The sequence below is a fragment of the Pelobates fuscus genome, chromosome 2, assembly GCF_036172605.1.
Source record: "Pelobates fuscus isolate aPelFus1 chromosome 2, aPelFus1.pri, whole genome shotgun sequence".
In the NCBI taxonomy this organism is placed as follows: domain Eukaryota; kingdom Metazoa; phylum Chordata; class Amphibia; order Anura; family Pelobatidae; genus Pelobates; species Pelobates fuscus.
Window position 1 is genome coordinate 90,806,623 of NC_086318.1, and position 19,954 is coordinate 90,826,576.

General features: G+C 39.6%; 1 protein-coding gene across 1 annotated transcript in view; it reads right to left on the reverse strand.

Moving 5' to 3' along the window:
- Positions 1-323: 323 nt before the first annotated feature.
- The window catches only part of SERPINE2 (serpin family E member 2), a 57,662-nt gene continuing 38,031 nt past the window's right edge, over positions 324-19,954 (reverse strand). The window contains exons 2-9 of the mRNA XM_063442461.1: positions 19,189-19,469; positions 11,495-11,722; positions 8,651-8,848; positions 8,361-8,556; positions 5,358-5,458; positions 2,709-2,795; positions 2,277-2,360; positions 324-1,072 (exon numbers count right to left, since the gene is read on the reverse strand). Of these exons, the coding sequence (XP_063298531.1) occupies positions 1,035-1,072; positions 2,277-2,360; positions 2,709-2,795; positions 5,358-5,458; positions 8,361-8,556; positions 8,651-8,848; positions 11,495-11,722; positions 19,189-19,444 (1,188 nt within the window). The 5' untranslated portion in view covers positions 19,445-19,469 and the 3' untranslated portion in view covers positions 324-1,034. The remainder of the gene's footprint in view (positions 1,073-2,276; positions 2,361-2,708; positions 2,796-5,357; positions 5,459-8,360; positions 8,557-8,650; positions 8,849-11,494; positions 11,723-19,188; positions 19,470-19,954) is intronic.

Here is a 19,954-nt window from a genome sequence, read left to right on the forward strand (position 1 = left end):
GTCATACTTTTATTTTCAAATAATTATAGGGTGTTCATTGACTTTTTTGTCATATACGTATCTTCCTTCCACACTGCCTCCTCTCTCCTTGCGGTAGCTTTACTGAAAAGGATGGATTGGTTTGGGTGCTGGTGAAAGGCTGAGAGTGTCACATGGCCCATTGCGAGTAACAGTACTGCCTTAATTTAAATTCAGCAAAAAAAAGAACTTGGCACTTGTCTGTTTTATTTCGTATTCAACTGATCTGTTTCCTTCTATTAAGTAAAATATTATAATGAAAATGTCAGACATTTCTGAAAAATAACAACAAAAGAATCCTTAAATTTTACTTTTCAGCACGTTTTTATTTTTAATGCACCTCAGCCATGAGACGCCCTCTTAAGTTTGTTACAAAGAGTTAATTTTGAAGGTTTATTTGAAGGAACACATGCATCCTTTGTTACAGGCACTATAAGAACAGTCTAATCTCCAACTTTAGACAGGCCAAGAGAGAACACCATGTACTGCAACGCCTATATTAATACGAAATGTTTCCTCACATCATAAGTGTGAGCCAGTTTATTGTCTTCCTGGTTTTGACCTACATTAACACAGAATCTCATACTGTAAATACTGTGAAAGGTGAAAAGAAAAATAGAGTGAACATTGTAACCCTTGGCAATTCATTGCAAACTAGTCTGCAATCAAAGGGTTAGTTCTGTTGTGTGCATTGAAGATACCAAGTGTCCTTTAAGATATTTGAAAATGGGGAAAAAACATTTTTTTTAAATTAAAACAAATACCTTAATAAAAACACAGAATTTTCAGTAGTTATAAACCATCCAAAAAAGAAAAAAAGGTCTACCATCAAAATTAGTTATCAAAAAATCATACAAAACATCAGAAAATAACAAATGTTACAGGCACAATGAATATTTTCTGTTTAAAAGTTATCAGAATTCACAGAAACTAGAGTAATGTATCTAAATATCTAAATGATGAAAGTCAGGATGAAGGACATGTGTAGAAATTCTTCCTCTCGCTTGGTGTCTCTCTTAAGGTTTGTTTACTTGTCCCATGTACATCACAGCACCTAGAAAATGAAAGAAATTACTTTCAAACATAGCAGTACCAAAGATGACCACAGAGGAGCAGATGAAACAAGCTAAAGCAAGATATTTATGTTAGCACGTTAATTGCTAAATCTCCTTTGTTGGAATTTAAGTAGTATCTGTTGACCTGTGCTTGTGAGACATAGAAGGAGACACACAAAGGGACTTGGGATGAAGAGAGACACAAAGGGACTGGGACAGGGATGGAAGAGACACACAAAGTGACTGTGGGGAGAAAGAGATACACAAAGGGACTACAGTAGAATGAAACACACAAAGGGACTGGGGCATTGGTTTAAGAGACACACATAGTGACTGGGGGAGATATAGACACACAAATGTACTACAGGGGGAAAGAGAGACACAAAGGACTGGGAGGAGAATGAGACACACAAAGTGACTGTGGGGAGAAAGAGATACACAAAGGGACTACGGGGGAATGAGACACACATATGGACTGGGGAAGGGATGGAAGAGATGCACAAAGGGATAGGGGAGAAAAAGATACACAAAGTAACCTAGGGGGGAGATACATAAAATGACTGGGGAAAAAACATAAAGGGACTGGGAGAAAGAGAAACACAAATGGACTAGGGGGAAAGAGACACAAAAAGGGATCGGTGGGAGAACAAGACACACAAATAGGCTGGGGGGGGAACAAGATACACAATTAGGCTAGGGGATGTAAGAGCCACACAAAGGGTAGGAGGGAGTAAGAGACACACATGGGGGGAGTAAGAGACACAAGAGGGATGTAAAACACACAAGGGGTAAAGGGGGGATAAGACACTAAAGCGTGCATTAGAAACACATAAGGGCATAAAGGGGGTAAGAAATTCAAAAGGTTTCTCTAGAGACACAAAGGTGAAGACACATTTGGGGGGCTATATTTTTAAATCAATCTATTCCAAATCACTATTTTCCAAACATATTCATATTCAAATCACGTTTTTCCAAACATATTCTACTTTAATATCTTCTGAAATGACCTGCATGGATTTTGCAACCCTGCAGTTCTTATACGGTCAATCAAGGAGTGTTGGGACAGGACAGCAATGCCGTCTATCTCAGCTTACTCTGGAGTAGGCTCCAATACTGCAGTGCTTGTTTTCACTGCAGATAAGATGTAAAACTAAATGTATAACAACTTTCATAAGTTCTAGAAGTTCTGTACCAGTTACCCACCTGTAGGATGATGTCTGATGAAAAACAAAAATGGTCTGTCCACAATAAACCATGGAGGAGATGACCTTGCTATCAAAATAGCACCTGTTAATAAAACAGAAGAGATAGTACTGTAAATATGTGTATAGTAAGGAAAATCCAAGAATCCTTTAAATTAATTACAACATTTATTATGGTAAAATGGATCCTGTTCTCCGTATTCCTCAAACAAAAGTCTCGATTTAATAAGCTTTTCTAATGATTCAATAATGTCAGAAAAACTTTCCAAGTGATATGTCTACAGAAGTCCATGGGGATGCTTGTAGATAAATCATTTGGAACGTTTTTCTAACAATATTGAATCATTTTGAAAGCTTACTAAGTTGTGGTCATAATCACAGGAACAAAATAAGGAATAGAAATAAACACAATCATAGTTTACTCAATGCTTACTTGTTGCTGCCGCAGCCTTGGTGCCATCTTCATTTACTTCTATTTTAGCCTTTTGTAGTAAATTGCCAACATGAAGGCTCTCTGATCCTGATTTGGGGATTAAAAATGCTCCCATTAATGCCATGCAAGTCCCAAATCATCTAACACTCATATCCTTCACTGATCATTCACAAGTTCGCTCTACAAACCACAGTCCTGTATTACTCATTCTAATAGAAGTCTATCGGCAAGGCCCTCGGCAACTTTTTGCTGTTATGTGTAATTACATATCTCTCTGTCGGTAAAACTACCTATGATTCATTGTTACTTATTTCAAATTTTGTAAAGCTACCATGGAAAATAAAAAAAGATCTTATTTTCCCAATGATGCCATCCAAATGTGCAAACTACCTGTGAAATTAGCTATGTTGCCAAACCCACTAAATTAAAATGATTTTATACAATGCACAGAAAACACAGTAGTGCGTTGACAGGCCACCTTTCACTTGTGGCATTTAGTACTTATTGTTTCTAGCCTGGCCCTTTAATATTCAAGGACCAATAAAGACAGCCAGACCACGTAATCTCAATAATGTGGTCTGGGTGCAGTCGTTCTTTAGTTTTAACCCTGTAAATGTAATGTAAAATATTGCTGTTTAGTAGGTAAGGTACTGCTTACATTGCAGGGTTAAACAAAACTCTAGTAGCTGTCCTCCTGACAGCCACTAGAGGCAATTACACTGCGAGAAGTAAGTCAAACTCGGTTCTCACAGCTATTCCATTGGAGGAGTGCTGCCCTGAGCACGCCTGGGCTGTTTGTCCCCAACGGTCCTCTATGAGGGGTATTGGATTGGACGAAAGAGAAGAGTCAGCACAACGTCACACTTACTGGCTCAGAGCATGCGCATTAAGTTAGAGTTGGTGAAACAGTCCACTCAAATGCTTTTCTATGAGAAGCATTTGATTTGACCACAGATGTTGTGGTGTGACATCAGACAGGGGCATAGAAACTAAGCGAGGAGGACCTCACACGGTGCTGAATTCAAGGTAAGTTTTTAAGGATTCTTTTTTTTTTTTTCCATAAAATAAGGGGGTGGACAAGATCAATAGGTCATAATATGGCATCAGAATAAATACTGCACCAGTAAATGAAATGCCAATTCGGGATCAATCTAAAAAACACAAATAACATAACATAATGCAAAATGTATATATATATATATATATAATGATAGACCCCTTATGTAGAGTAAAACTCACAGGATTTAGAGCCGTCCCAGGCTCTATATAATATGCAGGACGGTGCCTAAAAAGGCTAAAACGATATCCTTGAGGAGATTGTATTGTAAAGTTAAAGAAAGTTTGTCTAGGAATGGGTTATAGCAATCTTGTCTAGGAATGGGTTATAGCTTTCACACCTATGTGGTTACTGTTTACTTACAAGTTTATGGCTTCTTCGAAGGTAAAGGTTTAATTACACTCCAGTCAACAGCAATTTGGCCGTTTTCCTATGAGGTCTATTAACTGAGAATGATGATCAAGTTAGCATCTGCTAGATTTTACTAAAACTCTGTAAATAGAATGTGATAATTGTCGATGACTATGCTAGTATATCAGCTACTAAACAAGTGCACAGTCTTTTTAATTCTTACGCTATATTTCGATATGGAAGATTGAAAAGTGTGATTCCACTTTGGAGAACTTTCAGATCTTTGAGTGGTAACTCCAGCTAAACATACTTCAACTTTGGTAGATCAAGTGTAGTGTCTACTCTTATCACTGTGACGGATGAATAGAATATTATACTGCTGGGAAAATGTTTTATACAGATATATTTCAGGTGACAAAGACTCTAAAATCACAAAGTACTCAGAGTATTCCATCCAAAACAAGAAATTTGTATTAATGTGGCCTCAAATGACATTGTTGGTATCAGAATCACAAATTATTCCATTATGTTTAAAAAGAAAAAAAAAAATTTCAATGATTTATCTACAGAAGTTACCGTTAAAGTCTTTGGGAATCACTGTAGATAAATCAAAACAGATGATTGTGAACATTTAAAAATGCTTATCTAAAAATATTACAAAAAAAAAGGCCAGTGTTTTTTTATTGATATAACAGTCGGTTCCAAATGCTGGAGAATTGTTTAAGCTACATACATTCTAGTTTTACAAAATCTGGCTCTAGTATTGAAGCCCCATTTGTACTTAGCATCTTTACCAATGTGATAGAATCTTTGCTATTCATATGCTTTCAATGTCTCCATCTCTTCTAACACTGGTCCCCCGCATACATATATACTCTGAATACCGATTTCCACATGATTGTGCTGAAGTAGTAGAGTCCATTCAACAAATCACAGAGACAAGGAATACAAATTATATTTATAAAAATATTTAAATACAAAAATACATTACTACGATATATTTAGAAATATATAGTTTCTGTCGCAATATTTTCCACGCTAAATAATATATCAGAATAATATTCCTACTCGAGCTTGTGCCAAATTAAACTCATGTACTGTGCTAGGACAGACCTGTTAATTGGGTTCCCCTGGCTATGCTGACGACATGCCAGTAGTCACAGGAGATATAAGCAGGAGGACCGCAGCTATTCAAGTGTTCAATTGTATATTTAGCTTAAATATTGCAAGAGAAGACCTACTGGTTATTTTTGTAAAGTTGGCCCTAGATGAATCAAACAAATCTGTAATGCCCAAGTTTTTCAGAGGCCCCTTCAGATCCGTCACAGCTTCAACTGTGAACCTGCAGAGATAATAACAGCATTAGAACATTAAAAAAGGTTTCCAGTATACACAACATTATATCTGGTCCTCTATCCGTATAATTATGAAGGATAAAATATACAAAAAAACAAGCCCAAATATTATTTTAGTCTGCACATGACTCAGAGCTACAAAAGCTGCATCATCACCATAAGGCCATAATTACCAGTCTGAGTTAAAAGTTATCTTGCAACAGAACCGCACAGGATTCAGAGCTACATCAGCTGTATAACTGTCATAAGCAGCAGGGAGCCTTCAGAAGGACAAGCATAACATTCTATCCAGGGCCGGTGCTACCATTAAGGCGAATAAGGTATTCGCCTGGGGCGCCGGCCTCTGGGAGGCGCCCACCGGGAGCTTTCCTGGTGGGCTGCCCTGCTATAGCTGTCTGGGGATGCTGTTCTTGATGAGCGGCTCCTTAGCCACCCCCCAGAGCAGCCACTCACCTGCTGGGGAGCACCTGCACCTGAGCAGAGCACGCTGCTTCCTGCAGGCAGGGGGAAGCCGTGATGTGACTAAGTATCCTGGCTACCCCCTGCCTGTGAACACAGGAAGCATTCTAACGGGAACAGTGAGCAGCCTGTGCTCACAGTGCACGGCTCTCCTGCTTCCCCCTACCAGGAACAGAGCAGCTACCTGCAGACTGGACTTCTACTCTTCGCAGCACCCAGGTATGGCAGGCTAAAGAGGATGTTTTATTGTGTGCATGGTTGTAAATTGGTGTGTGTATGTTTTAAATTGTTGTATTTGTGTGTGTTAATAATGTGTGACTTTAAGTAAAGTGGTTAGTTTTTTGTTTCAGTGACAGTGTGTGTGTGTGTTAAAGTGTGTAAGTGACACTGTGTGCATTAGTGAGAGTGTTCAAGTGACACTGTGTTAGTGAGAGTGTGTAATGTGTAAGTGACTCTTAAGTGAATGTGTTAGTGAGAGTGTGTAACTCTTGGTGTGTGTTTGTGTCTGTGTTAGTGACAGTGTGTTTTAGTGAGAGTGTGTAAGTAACTCTGGGTGGCTGGGTGTTAGCGAGACTGTGCAAGTGACAGTGTGTGTTAGTGAGAGTCTGTAACTCTTGGTGTGTGTTTTTGTCTGTGTTAGTGACAGTGTGTTTTAGTGAGAGTGTGTAAGTAACTCTGGGTGGCTGGGTGTTCGTGAGAGTGTGCAAATGACAGTGTGTGTTAGTGAGAGTGTGTAAGTGACACTGTGTGTTAGCAAGAGTGTGCAGGTGACACTGTAAGTGACTCTGGGTGTGTGTGTTAGTGAGAGTGTAACTGACAGTGTGTATGTCCGTGAGAGTGTGTGTATGTTAGTAAGAGTGCAAGTGACACTGTGTAAGTGACTCTGTGTGTGTTAGTGAGAGTGTGTAACTGACAATCTGTATGTCAGTGAGTGTGTGTGTTAGTGAGAGTGTGTATTTCCCTTTCTTTCCCTAAATGTGTGCTCACTATGTTTCTCTCCTAAAATGATTCCTAAATATCTCAACAGTCTCTCTATCTTTTCCCTAAATGTCTCCCCAGGCTGTATCCGTTCTTTCTCTCTGTGCGCCTGCTTTCACTTAAAGGGACACTATAGGCACCCAGACCACTTCAACTGATTGAAGTGATCTGTATGCACTATCCCAGTGCCCTTACACTGCAAAGGTAATTATTGCAGTTTTTAACAGTTTATAATGCTTTCCTATGGGGAAATCCTAATGTGAGCGCGGCCATTGAGGAGCTACGGCGGACCTGAGCCAGTGCTGAGGGACATCAGCGCTGGACCCAGGTAAGTTAAAAACCCCTTCTGCATCACGAGGGGGGAGGTGCACTTGATGGAGGGGGAAGCTATAGGGCCAGGAAAACAATGTTGTTTTCCTGGCACTATGGTTTCCCTGTAATGTCTCCTCAGTGCTTCTCTTTCCCTAAATGTCTCTTCACTGCAATTCAGAGTTAAGTGAATAAACCTCTGAGGGAATGTAGTTGCATTCATGAGGGGGCGGCAAAATGGAATGTTGCCTGGGGCGGCAAAATAGAATGTTGCCTAGGGCGGCAAGAATCCTTGCACCGGCCCTGATTCTATCCTGCATATCCTCATCTCGTATTTTACCCAATTTCTATTTAATAATTTCCATTTCTCCCTGTCTGGTACAACTGTAACCTGTTTTTGCAATAATTTGTGTAACCTAGGCATATTGTTTCACCTTTATGGGGTTGGGGTTTTCTTGGGTTTGTTTGTTTTTGTATAACCAGCTGTTCTTTATATTTGGCTTGCGTACTTAATGGTTTTTGTTTTATTTAGCTTTGTTTGTTTTCTTTTACCTATGTGCATACCTTAAAGGGACACTATAGTCAGCAGTACAACTGCAGCTTATTGTATTTGTTCTAGTGAGTATAACCATTCCCTCTGATAACAGTGTTTTCAGAGAAAAAGCCTAGGGATACCTCCACTGGCCACTCCTGAGGTGCTTCCTGTGGCAGTGCTGCACTGCCGATCAGTGTCTCCACCCTCTGCATAGAGACACTGAACTTTCCTAATAGAGATGCATTGATGAGGAGATGCTGATTGGCCAGGGCTGTGTTTGGCTTGTGCTGGCTCTGCCCCTGATCTGCCGCTTTGACAGTCTCAGCTAATCCTATGGGAAAGCATTGTGATTGGCTCAGACCACCTGAGAGGGGGGGGGGGGGAGAGCTTGAATTTAAATAGGGGAAGGGAGGCTTGAATTTAAATAGACCAAATAACAATCGAACATTAAAAATAAATATATTATAAATATAATAAATGTGAAGAGCAGTACCCAGAGTAAATCTGCATTATTATTTTTTACATTTTTTTTTAAATGCTATCATATATGTGTATGTGTTAACATAAAGATGAATGTAATATACAAAATATACATTAAAGTCACTTACTTGGGTAAAATTAGTTGAATTCTCTTTGGAACCATAGTCATCCAACTCTGGAGAGTTTTTGTACTAATGTGGGGAATGATGGCAGATAGTGGCGTGTTCTCATCTGTGGGCAAAGCCACTAGCATGCTTAGACTCCCACCGTGATAGGGAAGCTCTATTACATTGTACCAGAGACCACTTGGGGTACTTGCTGATCCTAAAAAATAAATGTACTGATTTAAGTTTAAAAATGGAAAGACTATACTGCAAACAAACAAATTTCACCAACCATAGAATATATTTACGCTTACCACTTCTGAATACAGAGAGCTGGGACAACATTGGTATTTGGTAAGTCTTGCCATCAGGTGCATGGAAGGTGCGTTTTTTTGTGTTTTCCTGCTGGAATCGAGACTTCCACAGTCCCTTAAAATAAAGTGCATTGAGTAAAACCAACCGCGTCAAGGAGCTGTCCAGTAATTCAGCCGATATCAAATCCTCAATCATTCCTAGGATGACAAAATATATGGTGTGAACAAAACCTAATTTTGCAAGCCAAACAGGCTTAGATCTTTCATAATGGTTTCTCAAGTAAGTACTAAAGGAACACTATAGTCACCAGAACAACTACAGCTTATTGAATTTGTTCTGGCGAGTAGAATCATTACCTTCAGGTTTTTTGATGTAAACACTGTCTTTTCACAGAAATGCAGTGTTTACATTACAACCTAGTGATACCTTCACTGGCCACTCCTCAGATGGCTGTTAGAGATCCTTCCTGGGTCATGGCTACCTAAAATGCATCCAAACATTCAGTATCTCCTCCCTCTGCATGCAGACACTGAACTTTCCTCATAGAGTTTCATTGATTCAATTCATCTCTATGAGGAGATGCTGATTGGCCAGGGCTGTGTTTGAATCATGCTGGCTCTGCCCCTGATCTGCCTCTTTGTCAGTCTTAGCCAATCCTATGGGGAAGCATTGTGATTGGATCAGGCTACCACTTCTGCTGCTATCAGCAGGCAGTGGGCAGATCTAAAGGAAACTGTGACAATGCAAGCAGCTCCAGACTTGAAAACAAGTAAGATTTCAATATTTAGGGAGGCATGGGGGGGACAAGGATGGCTAGATGGTGGTTTTAAACCTATAGGGTCAGGAATACATGTTTGTGTTCCTGACCCTATAGTGCTCATTTAAGGGTTTATTTTCAATAATATTTTTGGATAATATTCCAAATATGTCTTAAATATTTTTTACCAGTGATATCATCATAGATAAAAATTGTTATCAACTTAAAAGCAGAATTAACTTTGGTCTTTGTCATTAATCACACAATCTCAGGATTGATATACCAAGAGTGGAAGGTTGACAACAAATAAGATGGCGATCTTGCAGTCTTTGCAATTGCATCAGTGTAGATATTTTAATTTGTCAGACTGCAGGGACTTATTGGAAGGAAATTCATAGACGAATAATGAAAGTAGACTCATCCATTAGTATATTAACATCGGAACTAGCGCTATTTAAGCAATTCCCGGAATCTGTTAACAAAAATGATGGAATCACCATAGGCCACATCATAATTGCTGCTACCTCGTGTTTACCACAATACTGGAAATCGGCTAATACTCCAACCCCCTAAAGAAGTTTTGAATCTGGTGTTAGAAAATAAAATGCACAAAATGTCATATAGACAAAACTCAAACTTATTTATGCAACTTCAACACAGTTGGGATAAATAGAAAAATTGCATTTTAAGAACGTATCATTTATAATCTAAATTCATTGTCATGATAATGCGATGCACAACAAAATGTTAATGTAATATTATGTTAATTTACTTTATTATGGATGGGTACCCCTCTCTTTTTCCAAGTTTCTCCTTGCCTCCACCCGAAAAGTATGTTTCATTATTTTTGTTGTAAAATTTTTAAAACTTCGATAAACAATATTTGAAAACATTGCAAGGATTAAATTTTATAATTAATTTGTTGAAAAGGACTGTAATTAGTTTATCAAGTTCTTTTGTTGAATTTGATAAGGAAAAAATCTTATCTGCAGTGATTGTGATAATTTAAAAGGACACTATAGGGTCAGGAACATACAAAATTGTGTATTCCTGACCCTACTGTGTTAAAACCACTATTTAGGTGGCTTGCCCTCATTTGCCACCCTTAAAAGGTAAGAAAACTTACCTTATTTCCAGTGCTGCGTGAGTCTGCCAGCGCTGGTCCTGATCTGCCTCCTTGGCTGACATCACTAGAATTGATCATCTCTGCCAATCCAATGCTTTCCCATAGGAAATTATTTGGATTGACTGAGATTGTCAAGGGGGCGGGGCGGAGGCAGGGCAACCGGCTTGGCAAATCAGGATCTCCTCATAGAGATGTTTTGAATCGATGTATCTCTATGATGAAAGTTTAGTGTCTCCATGCAGAGGGTGGAGATGCTAAACATCAGTGATGCACAGTGTGCAGCACTGCCCTAGGAAGCTCCTACAGTGGCCATCTGAGGAGTGGCCACTGGAGGTTTCCTTAGGGAGCAAAGTAAACACTGCCTTTTCTCTGAAAAGCCTGAAGTAACAGGAAAACTTTTAGAATAGGTTATTTGTATTATCTATCCAGGAAGAAAGGTTGGAACAATTTTTAATCTAGGTTTAAATAGATGTTCCCAATGGAAAGCTGATATCTGAGTTTGATATTACAGTGATATGAAAATAACTATAAGAATGCAAACTGAGGGCGACTAGTTTATACAACTGTTAATATCACATATTGGCTTTTTTTCCCATTACTCATGCAGACTGAGAGTTGATTTAATGTTACAATTAAAAAGTCACACCTCAATAAAGATTGTATGAAAGAAATCTGAGCAAGTGTGAACATTACAGGCTGTTGGAAAATCTGTGACTGCATTTGGCAATTTAGGTAAAGACTGAAATGGGAACTTTGTCCAAGTATTACTAAAGAAACCGTCGACATGAGATTTATGACAGATATCTATCTCATTCAATTTATTACATAAAAAGTGAATTAAAATACATCATATCATAGGGTTATACTATCAGCCCAAACACGCCAAAGTTATATTTGTGAGAAATTCCAATAGATTCACAATATGAATGTCCAAAAATGTATGTGTATTTGAACACTCACCCTTTGTCTCATTTTTCACCCAGTGGTTGATCGCGGCTGCAGCTGTGTCCTTATCCTGGAAGTCAGTGCTTTTTACTTGACCGTGAAAGACTTCTTTAATTTTATTTTCAAAGAAAGGTTCCACTTTGAAACCATCGTCGGCAAACACAGCATTTGCTATAGTGACAATGTCTTTATTCTTCTTAGCAACAATCACCTTGTTGATCTTCTTTAGTATCTTACCAACCTCTGCACAAAAATGATAATGAATAAGCACATTGGAAATCTACAGGATTAGTGTCTTACATATCTATTAAATACGTGTGTATAGTATTGCAATTTTAACAAGTTCAATAACGTTTTCCCATGTCACTATATATTTATATATTATTATTATTATTATTAGCATTTTTATATATATATCATCAACAAATTATGGAGAGCTTTATAACATTATTAAGGGGACTTTAACAGCAAATGAAACAAAGATTTTTACATAAATGCCTTAATGTTTATAGAAATTATAATGTTAAATGGCGAACAGAACAGAGACAACACAATTGACTAGTAATACTTTTAAGCACCAATACCTTTTCCCTATATGGAATCTAGGCTCGACTTCCCATCTACATATGGAAATTTTTAGGCATGGCTTTAAAACCTGCAGAGAGGACGGGACGGGGGAAGAGGGACACTATAGTGTTAGGAATACAGCTTTGCATTCCTAACACTATAGTGTTCCTTTAAAACACACGGATACACACATATAAATACACTGACACATACTTGCTGTGAAGAAAATAGACTCAGTTTCGGTATTTTCTTCTTCATTTCGGTGTTTTCTGCTTTATTTCGGTTATTTTGTATTTACTGGTTCGGTAGATTAATCTACCGAACACCGACCACCCTCCTGGCTCATTATCTTCAAAGGGAACCGTCTATTAAGTGCTCTCTGGGCGGCCGCCGTTTGTATAGTCGAATGCCACATGGAAGAGAAAACGGCGGCCATCTTGTTTGCCTGAAAGGAGGCAGCGGGACTTGGTCGTCGAGTGTCTGGAACTAAAATCGTACACTCGACTTCCCGAACACCGCTGAAAATATACGAACGCCTGGTTCCTTTTGTTGCCGAACAGCCAGGAGAGCGCCGTTCGGTAGTTTGGTTCCCACAAACACAGGGATCAATCGCTCCTATGAGCCAGGAGGCTCCGTTCATGGGTTTATTCATTTATTTGGCTTTTTCAAAATTGACCGACCGCACACACCGAACTCATGGAACTATTTTGGGCAGGAGCCTCATGAGACTTCCATACTTTTTGAGAACCCCTGAACCGATCTGGGTGAAATTTGAATATGTTGGTCTCCCAGATCAGGGCTATCAGGGGACATGATTTGTGGGGATACCATGTGTATAAAGGGGTGTTCTAAGTTTTGGGGAAATTGTGTGCCCTTTGCCTGGAGATAATTGGGTTATCCTTTAACTTATCTCATTATCTCCCAGGCAGAGGAAGGGAGGGTTTTACTGTAAATCTGTACTATGATTGGTTGTCACTTTTGTTTACTGTGGGAGGTCCATTTGCAGGAGGATTTCCATAAAAGCCAGTGTGGCATCAATAAAACATTATTCCTGTTGAACCCTTCATGAAGTCTAGGCTCATGCTTGGGTAACCTTTTAATTTCTGGCAAGATTCGTCATGGAAGCTGCATTCAACTCTACTATTCCTCTACACCCTAACTGCAGCTATAATCACTTATGCTCAGCTATTGGGAAAGGAATAGAAGAACTCAGTACCATAACCACTGAGGTTCTTAACAACTGGTGGCAAGCGATGGGATTGAATGGGACGCCTAAAGACAACTGGTGAATGGACCAGCAGTACGAGAAACTAAAATGGACTACGCTAAAGGATCTGCTGGAAGCCTGAGGTCAGGTGGCAAGCAACAAAAACAGGGCTACACTCATAGCAGAACTGATGGAGGATGACCAAACCAGCAGCGCGGCAAATGTCAGCCGGGATGAAGCAGAGTTCCAGCAGAACGTGATGTGCAGGCTAAACCTATTTGGTCCAAACCCCCCACCAGAGATGGTGGCGCAAGTCCTGGCTCAGCTAGGCGCAGAACGCAGAGCCCAACAGGCGAGCCAAAGCCAAGGGAACACTGCTTCGTTGTCTGGATCTATAAATGGAGGGCAGTGGAGAAAAAATAATTATGCTGCATTTAAAGTTTTTTCGGATGGAGAGATGGAGATTGACGCATATTTACAGTATTTTGAGCGTCAGTGCGCTTTGGGGGGTCTGGAACCAGATTAATGGGCTGCAATCCTAAGCAGCAAGCTCACGGGCCAAGCAGCGGAGGCGTACCAAGCAGTTCCTGATGCAGCCATACATGACTACGCCAGGGTAAAAGACATTATGTTAGCCAGGTATGCTGTGACCCCAGAGACCTACAGAAAAAAGTTTTGAGCGCTATGAAAGATGAGTCGAGACTCTTATACAGAACGGGCATTCAGGATGTATCGGGCATCCTCTTGCTGGAACAGTTCTTCGACCATGCACCTGCAGACACCAGAAAATGGGTCCGGGATAGGAAGCCAACCACCGTCGAGGAAGCGGCCAAGTTAGTGGATGAGCATCATGAGGGGAGAAAAGGAGATACTAGTGGAGGTCGAAATCTGGTGAGGACCAGCACTACAACGCCAGGGCCTGTGACTACTCCCAGGCCTAACCTTTACACACCAGCTTCACAGCCCAACAACAACCGGAGACCACCACTGGTATGTCACCAATGTAACCAACCGGGACATTATAAAATACATTGCCCACAGCAGAGCAGAGGCAACTGGGATCGGCCAACACCACCCCCACCACCACCACCACCACTGAGGGCGGCCGCACATCATTATCAGCATGAGGCCCCCGAAAGCAACAACAATCCAGAGCAATGGACCGTACTCCACGAGGTGTACCCGGCACAAGCAGAGGGGGACAATCGGGTACACCACCGACAGTGGGTTACCGTAGATGGGAAGGAGGCAGAGGCACTTCGAGACTCCGGGGCCACTCTTACCCTGGTACAAGCTCACACCGTGTCTGCAAGGGCACGCACCAACTGGACTGTTGCAGTACGAGTAGCAGGAGACGCCATCCACCAGCTGCCCACAGCTTAGGTACACTTAAACTGGAGCACAGGGGCCAAGCAACACAGGAGAGGAAGAGATCCCCGTTCTACCATACGTACTGGAGTTTCGAGACTGATTGCAGGCTCTGACCGACTCAGTCCGGGAGAACCTGCAAGCGTCTCAGAAGCGAAAGAAACGGTGGTACGACAGGGGGGCACGAGATAGGGTCCTGGAGGTAGAGCAAAAGGTATTGGCCATCGGACCCTCCAAAAAGGACAAGCTACAGGCGGCTTGGCAATGGCTTTTTAAAGTGGTGGAGCGGATTAGCGACACCACCTATATTGTAGCCAAATGTTCAGATGAAAGGATCAGATGGGCCTTTCATGTGAACATGTTGAAGCCATACTTTGAATGCCCCGAGGACATGGCAGCCATCTGCGCCCCGTCCACAGATGATAGTGAGGGACTCCCCTTGCCAGACCTGCTGGCAGCTAACCAAGGTACCTTAGAGAAGGTCAGGTTGGGAGAAAAGTTGCACCTTGTTAAGTACGTGAATGGACAGTTCCTCACTCTGTGACACTAAATGTAAAACTGATAGAAGGAAGCATTAATGTTTGGGGCTCTTTGGCTGGATCTAGAATTGGAGTCTTCCACAGAGAGAATGGTACTCTGAACCAAACAGGCTACCACCACAGCATATTGCAGTCCCATGCAATACCTTCTGGTATATAACTAATTGATCAGGGGTTCATTCTATAGCATGATAATGACTCAAACCCTACCTCTAATCTATGTCACAACTACATTAGAAGCAAGAGAACAGGTTTCAAATTATGGAATAACCAGCAAAGTCTCCAGATATCAAGCTTGTTTGAGATGAACTGGACAGAAAGTTGTTAGTTATATCTGCAAAATGTGATTAGTTTGAGACAAAAAATTTAGGTTACATATTTTTAAACATAAAATTCCATTCTTTCATCGCAACATCTGATTTCAATATGTTAATATCTCATTTCGATAAATTAATTTGAGCCAACAAGCAGGCTAGGGTCAAACGACAAACCATGTATGTCCCGAACAAGGCAGGAGGACTAGGTCCTCCACATCTAACTAACTACTTCCACGCCACTCAATTAGCGCAGATTTAAAACCTTCATGCATCATACAGTTTTAAAAGATTGGTAGAACTAGAGCATTTTCGGGAGGGATTTCCCCTCCCTGTACATATGGCTTCCGAAATCAGTGAGAACCCCTTTTCCCTCTACTACCCCAGCATTGCTTATGTCTATAAAAGTTTGGGACAAGATGTCGACCAAACACAACCTCATCTCTGTGTCCTCCCCGCTAACACCCATTCTCCGTAATACGCAATTCACTCCTGGCATGCAAGCAAATGATTTTGTTCATTTCAAAGATAACAACCTAAAACGATTCCATCACTTTTATGTCTGTCAACAGATTATCCCTTTTGCTGACCTTCCAAGATCCTCTCCACTCACGACTTTCCACTTCTTCTGTCACATTTAGATAAAGAGCTTCCTTAGCACACCTACTAACAAACAAGCAGGCATAGCAGCACTAACGCCCTTTGAGAGGGCGTGCACACAAACCCCTATCCAAAGGGGTCAGATTTCTACCATTTACGCCCTCATCATCCAACCCTCAAAAGAGGGCTCTTTGTCCTTGTGGCAAAAGTGACCTCGCCACTGGTTTTTGGAGGTGACTACTTGCCAACCTTTTGCCGTGTGACTATGGCCCCTTTAATTTGTTTTGTCTGAGAGACCCTATTTGTGGCTATTGGGACTTTAGACAATGGTTCTTCGAACTCCCGAACAGTCGAAGTGGCCGCCATTCGAACACGTGGTGGCAGCCATCTTGTTTGCATGGACTAAAACCTCGAATAGACTTCAGAGGGACTTAGCCGCGAATGTCCTGGAACTATTTTCGCCATGAAAACCTCGCGGTTCCCGGTTCGTCCTCCAGCGGCACTTATCCACAAATCTATGGAACTGCTTTGGGCATTAAATCCTGGGTTCGCCTGGGCAAAAATATGACTTCCATAAAATTACTGAACCCCTGATCTGATCTATGGGACCCATGACTTCTGAGTTTCCAATTCCCACTTAAGAACCTAAGGTCCCCGCAGACTTCACTCAACACATACCAACCTAAATGAATTTACCCATTGGTTCACTAGTTTAAAAAGGCCCTACAACTCAATCTATCTTTTAAGAAGCACCACCATGGGGGCCAATCATACCTCCAGATGTATCCCTAACCACTATGAGCTTGCTTTTCTTCTACCCAGCGTAGAGGCAACCCCTCTTCCCTTTCTTTATTATGTAATTTCTTTTTATTTATTTCCTTATTTTCTTTGTTAATTTACACCAGAAAACTCAACACAGCCATGGTGTATCCCGATGTACTAAAAATACCTATATGTACCCAACTTCATATGTGTCATTGGTATATCTTGATGTTAGTTGCACCTGCATCTATGTTTTATGATGTGCAATCAAAAGACAATATTTTTCTGATATCGAAGCGTTTATACTTTTACTCATATGTACCCATTTTCTTTTCTTTATTCTGTAAACCCTATTTCTGATTGAAATTTTTTTTAAAAAAACTATAAATAAAGAATTAAGAAAAAAAATCCATTCTTTCATGTTTTTATTTGCAATTATTAATTTGGTCTATGCTGAAATATCAAAGTATAATGAGATGTTAAAGTGTGTATATTTCAATACAAACTGAAAAAAATGGAGGTATTTTGACTGAGTATATTAACTGCTACTATATTTTATCTCTAACATCAACTTCCATGTTAATGCAGTTTTCTCACCAACAATTCAGTTGTCTCTCTCGGTGCTCTCTATTTTTTATTCAAATACAGATACTTGCTTATTTTACAGGTTTTCTTGTAATTATGGCCTTGATTTAATATTTTTGGATAAACTGTTTATTATTTTTAGATAAACTTTCACAATATTTTTTCAAAATATTATAATATCAAAAAGTAAATATTGTATACAAAAATAAATATATAAAAAATCAAAATATCTAAATATTTTTGAAGATAATAACTAATTTTAAAAGTTTATAACAAAAAATAATTTTAATATAATAATAAATAATTTTACAAGCTTATCCCAAAATATTAAATCAAAGCCTCTATTATTTATACAATATTGCAATTTGCACTCTCACAGAGTTGACTGTATATTTCATCAACATAGTTCATTTGGACAACTATGATTATTTTAGAGGATTACTCAGATCCCATTTATTACAAGTTGGTTGCAAGCACTATTATTTCTCAATCTATATATATATTTATGTATTTATTTATTTGTTTGTTTGTTTAAATAGGTAAGGACTGAACATCTTTATTAAAGAATCTTCATACAAATTGAACTGTACTGGCAGTTTGGACCTATTTTTCTATTTAGACTTTTATTTTGTGATGGTTATGAATGAGTAGCAGCTTTTCACGAGGACGTAGACCGTCGTTTCACAGAGTCAAAATATGTGAAACTGCAGGAATTGCCTCTAGTGGCTGTCTGGTAGACAGAAACAAGAGGCAGTCTTAATCTGCAATGTAAATATTGAGGTTTCTCTAAAACTGCAATGTTTTACACAGTAGGGTTAAGGGGGACAGGGACCCTGCACCCAAACCAGTTCAATGAGATGAAGTTCTCTGGGTGCCTATAGTGTCCTTTTAAGAAAATAATTTTATAAGAGCCTAAATGTTGCATTGTACAGTTCAACAAATCTACTTTTGGATCTATCTGATTGTTCCCAGCCATTTTTATCGTGCATGTGGAGAAGGAGTGGAGCTACTTTGGACTATTTGGCATTCAGATGGTCCTAGTATTAGCATTAGTCTTCTCATCTCTACATATCTTTGTTTGACATAGTTCATTTAAAATAAAGGAAGCTTACAGAATTTAACTGGTCATATCGTAATTTACGGAGTGCATGAACAGCATGCACAAAACAAGCTAGACTGGTCACAATAGATATTTCGCAACTTTGGAGGGACACAAAGTGTTGATATATGCTGACCTATGTAAGTGAGTATTTACTATCTTGTGCAGAGAGAACTTGCTGTCATTTTGGTTCTGGACTGCCCTTATGGGTTAGATTAGTCTGATATAACTTGAAACTGTCTCTCTCTTTAATGGGTAAGTGAGCAAAAACGATTGTGAGACTGAGCAGGAATTTACCAATGGGCAAGCTATTGAGTTCCTCTAAGCTTTTGTCCATTCTCAGAATTCTAATATCCTCAGTTTTTGTTGGAAAGTATTTACTAATCTTCTGCTGTGTTAGATTCATATTGCAATAAAGCCATATTCTATCTTCTTCTTCAAGAATGTAGCAGAGAGTTTCGCTAATTATCTGTCCTGTTCTTTTGGTCAATACTCAACAGCCCAACAGCAAAGAATGCGGAATAGCAAAAGGTGGTATAAAATAGATACTTTGAAAATAGCATCGAAATCGGGGTACAGTTTCACAAATCTGCTATCAATTCCCAACAATAACTGTGTTAGATTTTAAGTAACTGATAACCCATAATAAGAAGCTAAAAAGAACTGACCGTTTACTTTATATCGCATGGCCGTTGTCAGCTGCTTTTTAGTCTTTCCATCTGCACCCAACTGCAGCATTCCAAGTACAGAAGCAATTCCATGAGGGGATATAACCACATTTTCATGGGGCTTGGTCTTCACCACCTGGTTAAACACTTGGATTCCAATGTCCGACCCAAGCTCCTCAAGGAATAGTGGACTAAACTGAGATTGTGCAGATGTCAGGAATACCGCCACAAATAAAACAGGGAAGAGTCTCTTCATGATCTTACAGCACGACTGAAACAACCTAAAAAAATAATGAAGATAAAAAAAATTATAATAATAAGGTATGTGGTCCTATCTTGACAAGCACGCAGCGTGATTTATTAAAGTGAGAATTCAAAGTGAATTTAAAATTCAAGGTCAAAATAGGTAAATTGTAAAAAAAATTATAAGCCAACTATACTTCCAGTTGAGTTACTTTGGCCTAAAATGTTACATTCACTTTGTATTTAATTTGAGTTCTCAATTTATTGAATAACCCTTTTGTCTATGATTTAAAAAGAACATGGAACAACTTACAGGTCACCATCATAATATATGATGATACATTTGATACACTGAAAGTATTTTAGAGTCTCGTGACTTGCTTAGGTGTAAAACATACATAGAGAAAAATAAAGGAAATGGTCCTGCACACCTCACATACATTACTGTTTCTTTACCATATGCTTACAGAAATAGATGTTTCAACCTTCTAAAAGGTCTTTCGTGAAATGTTAGAGAGACATT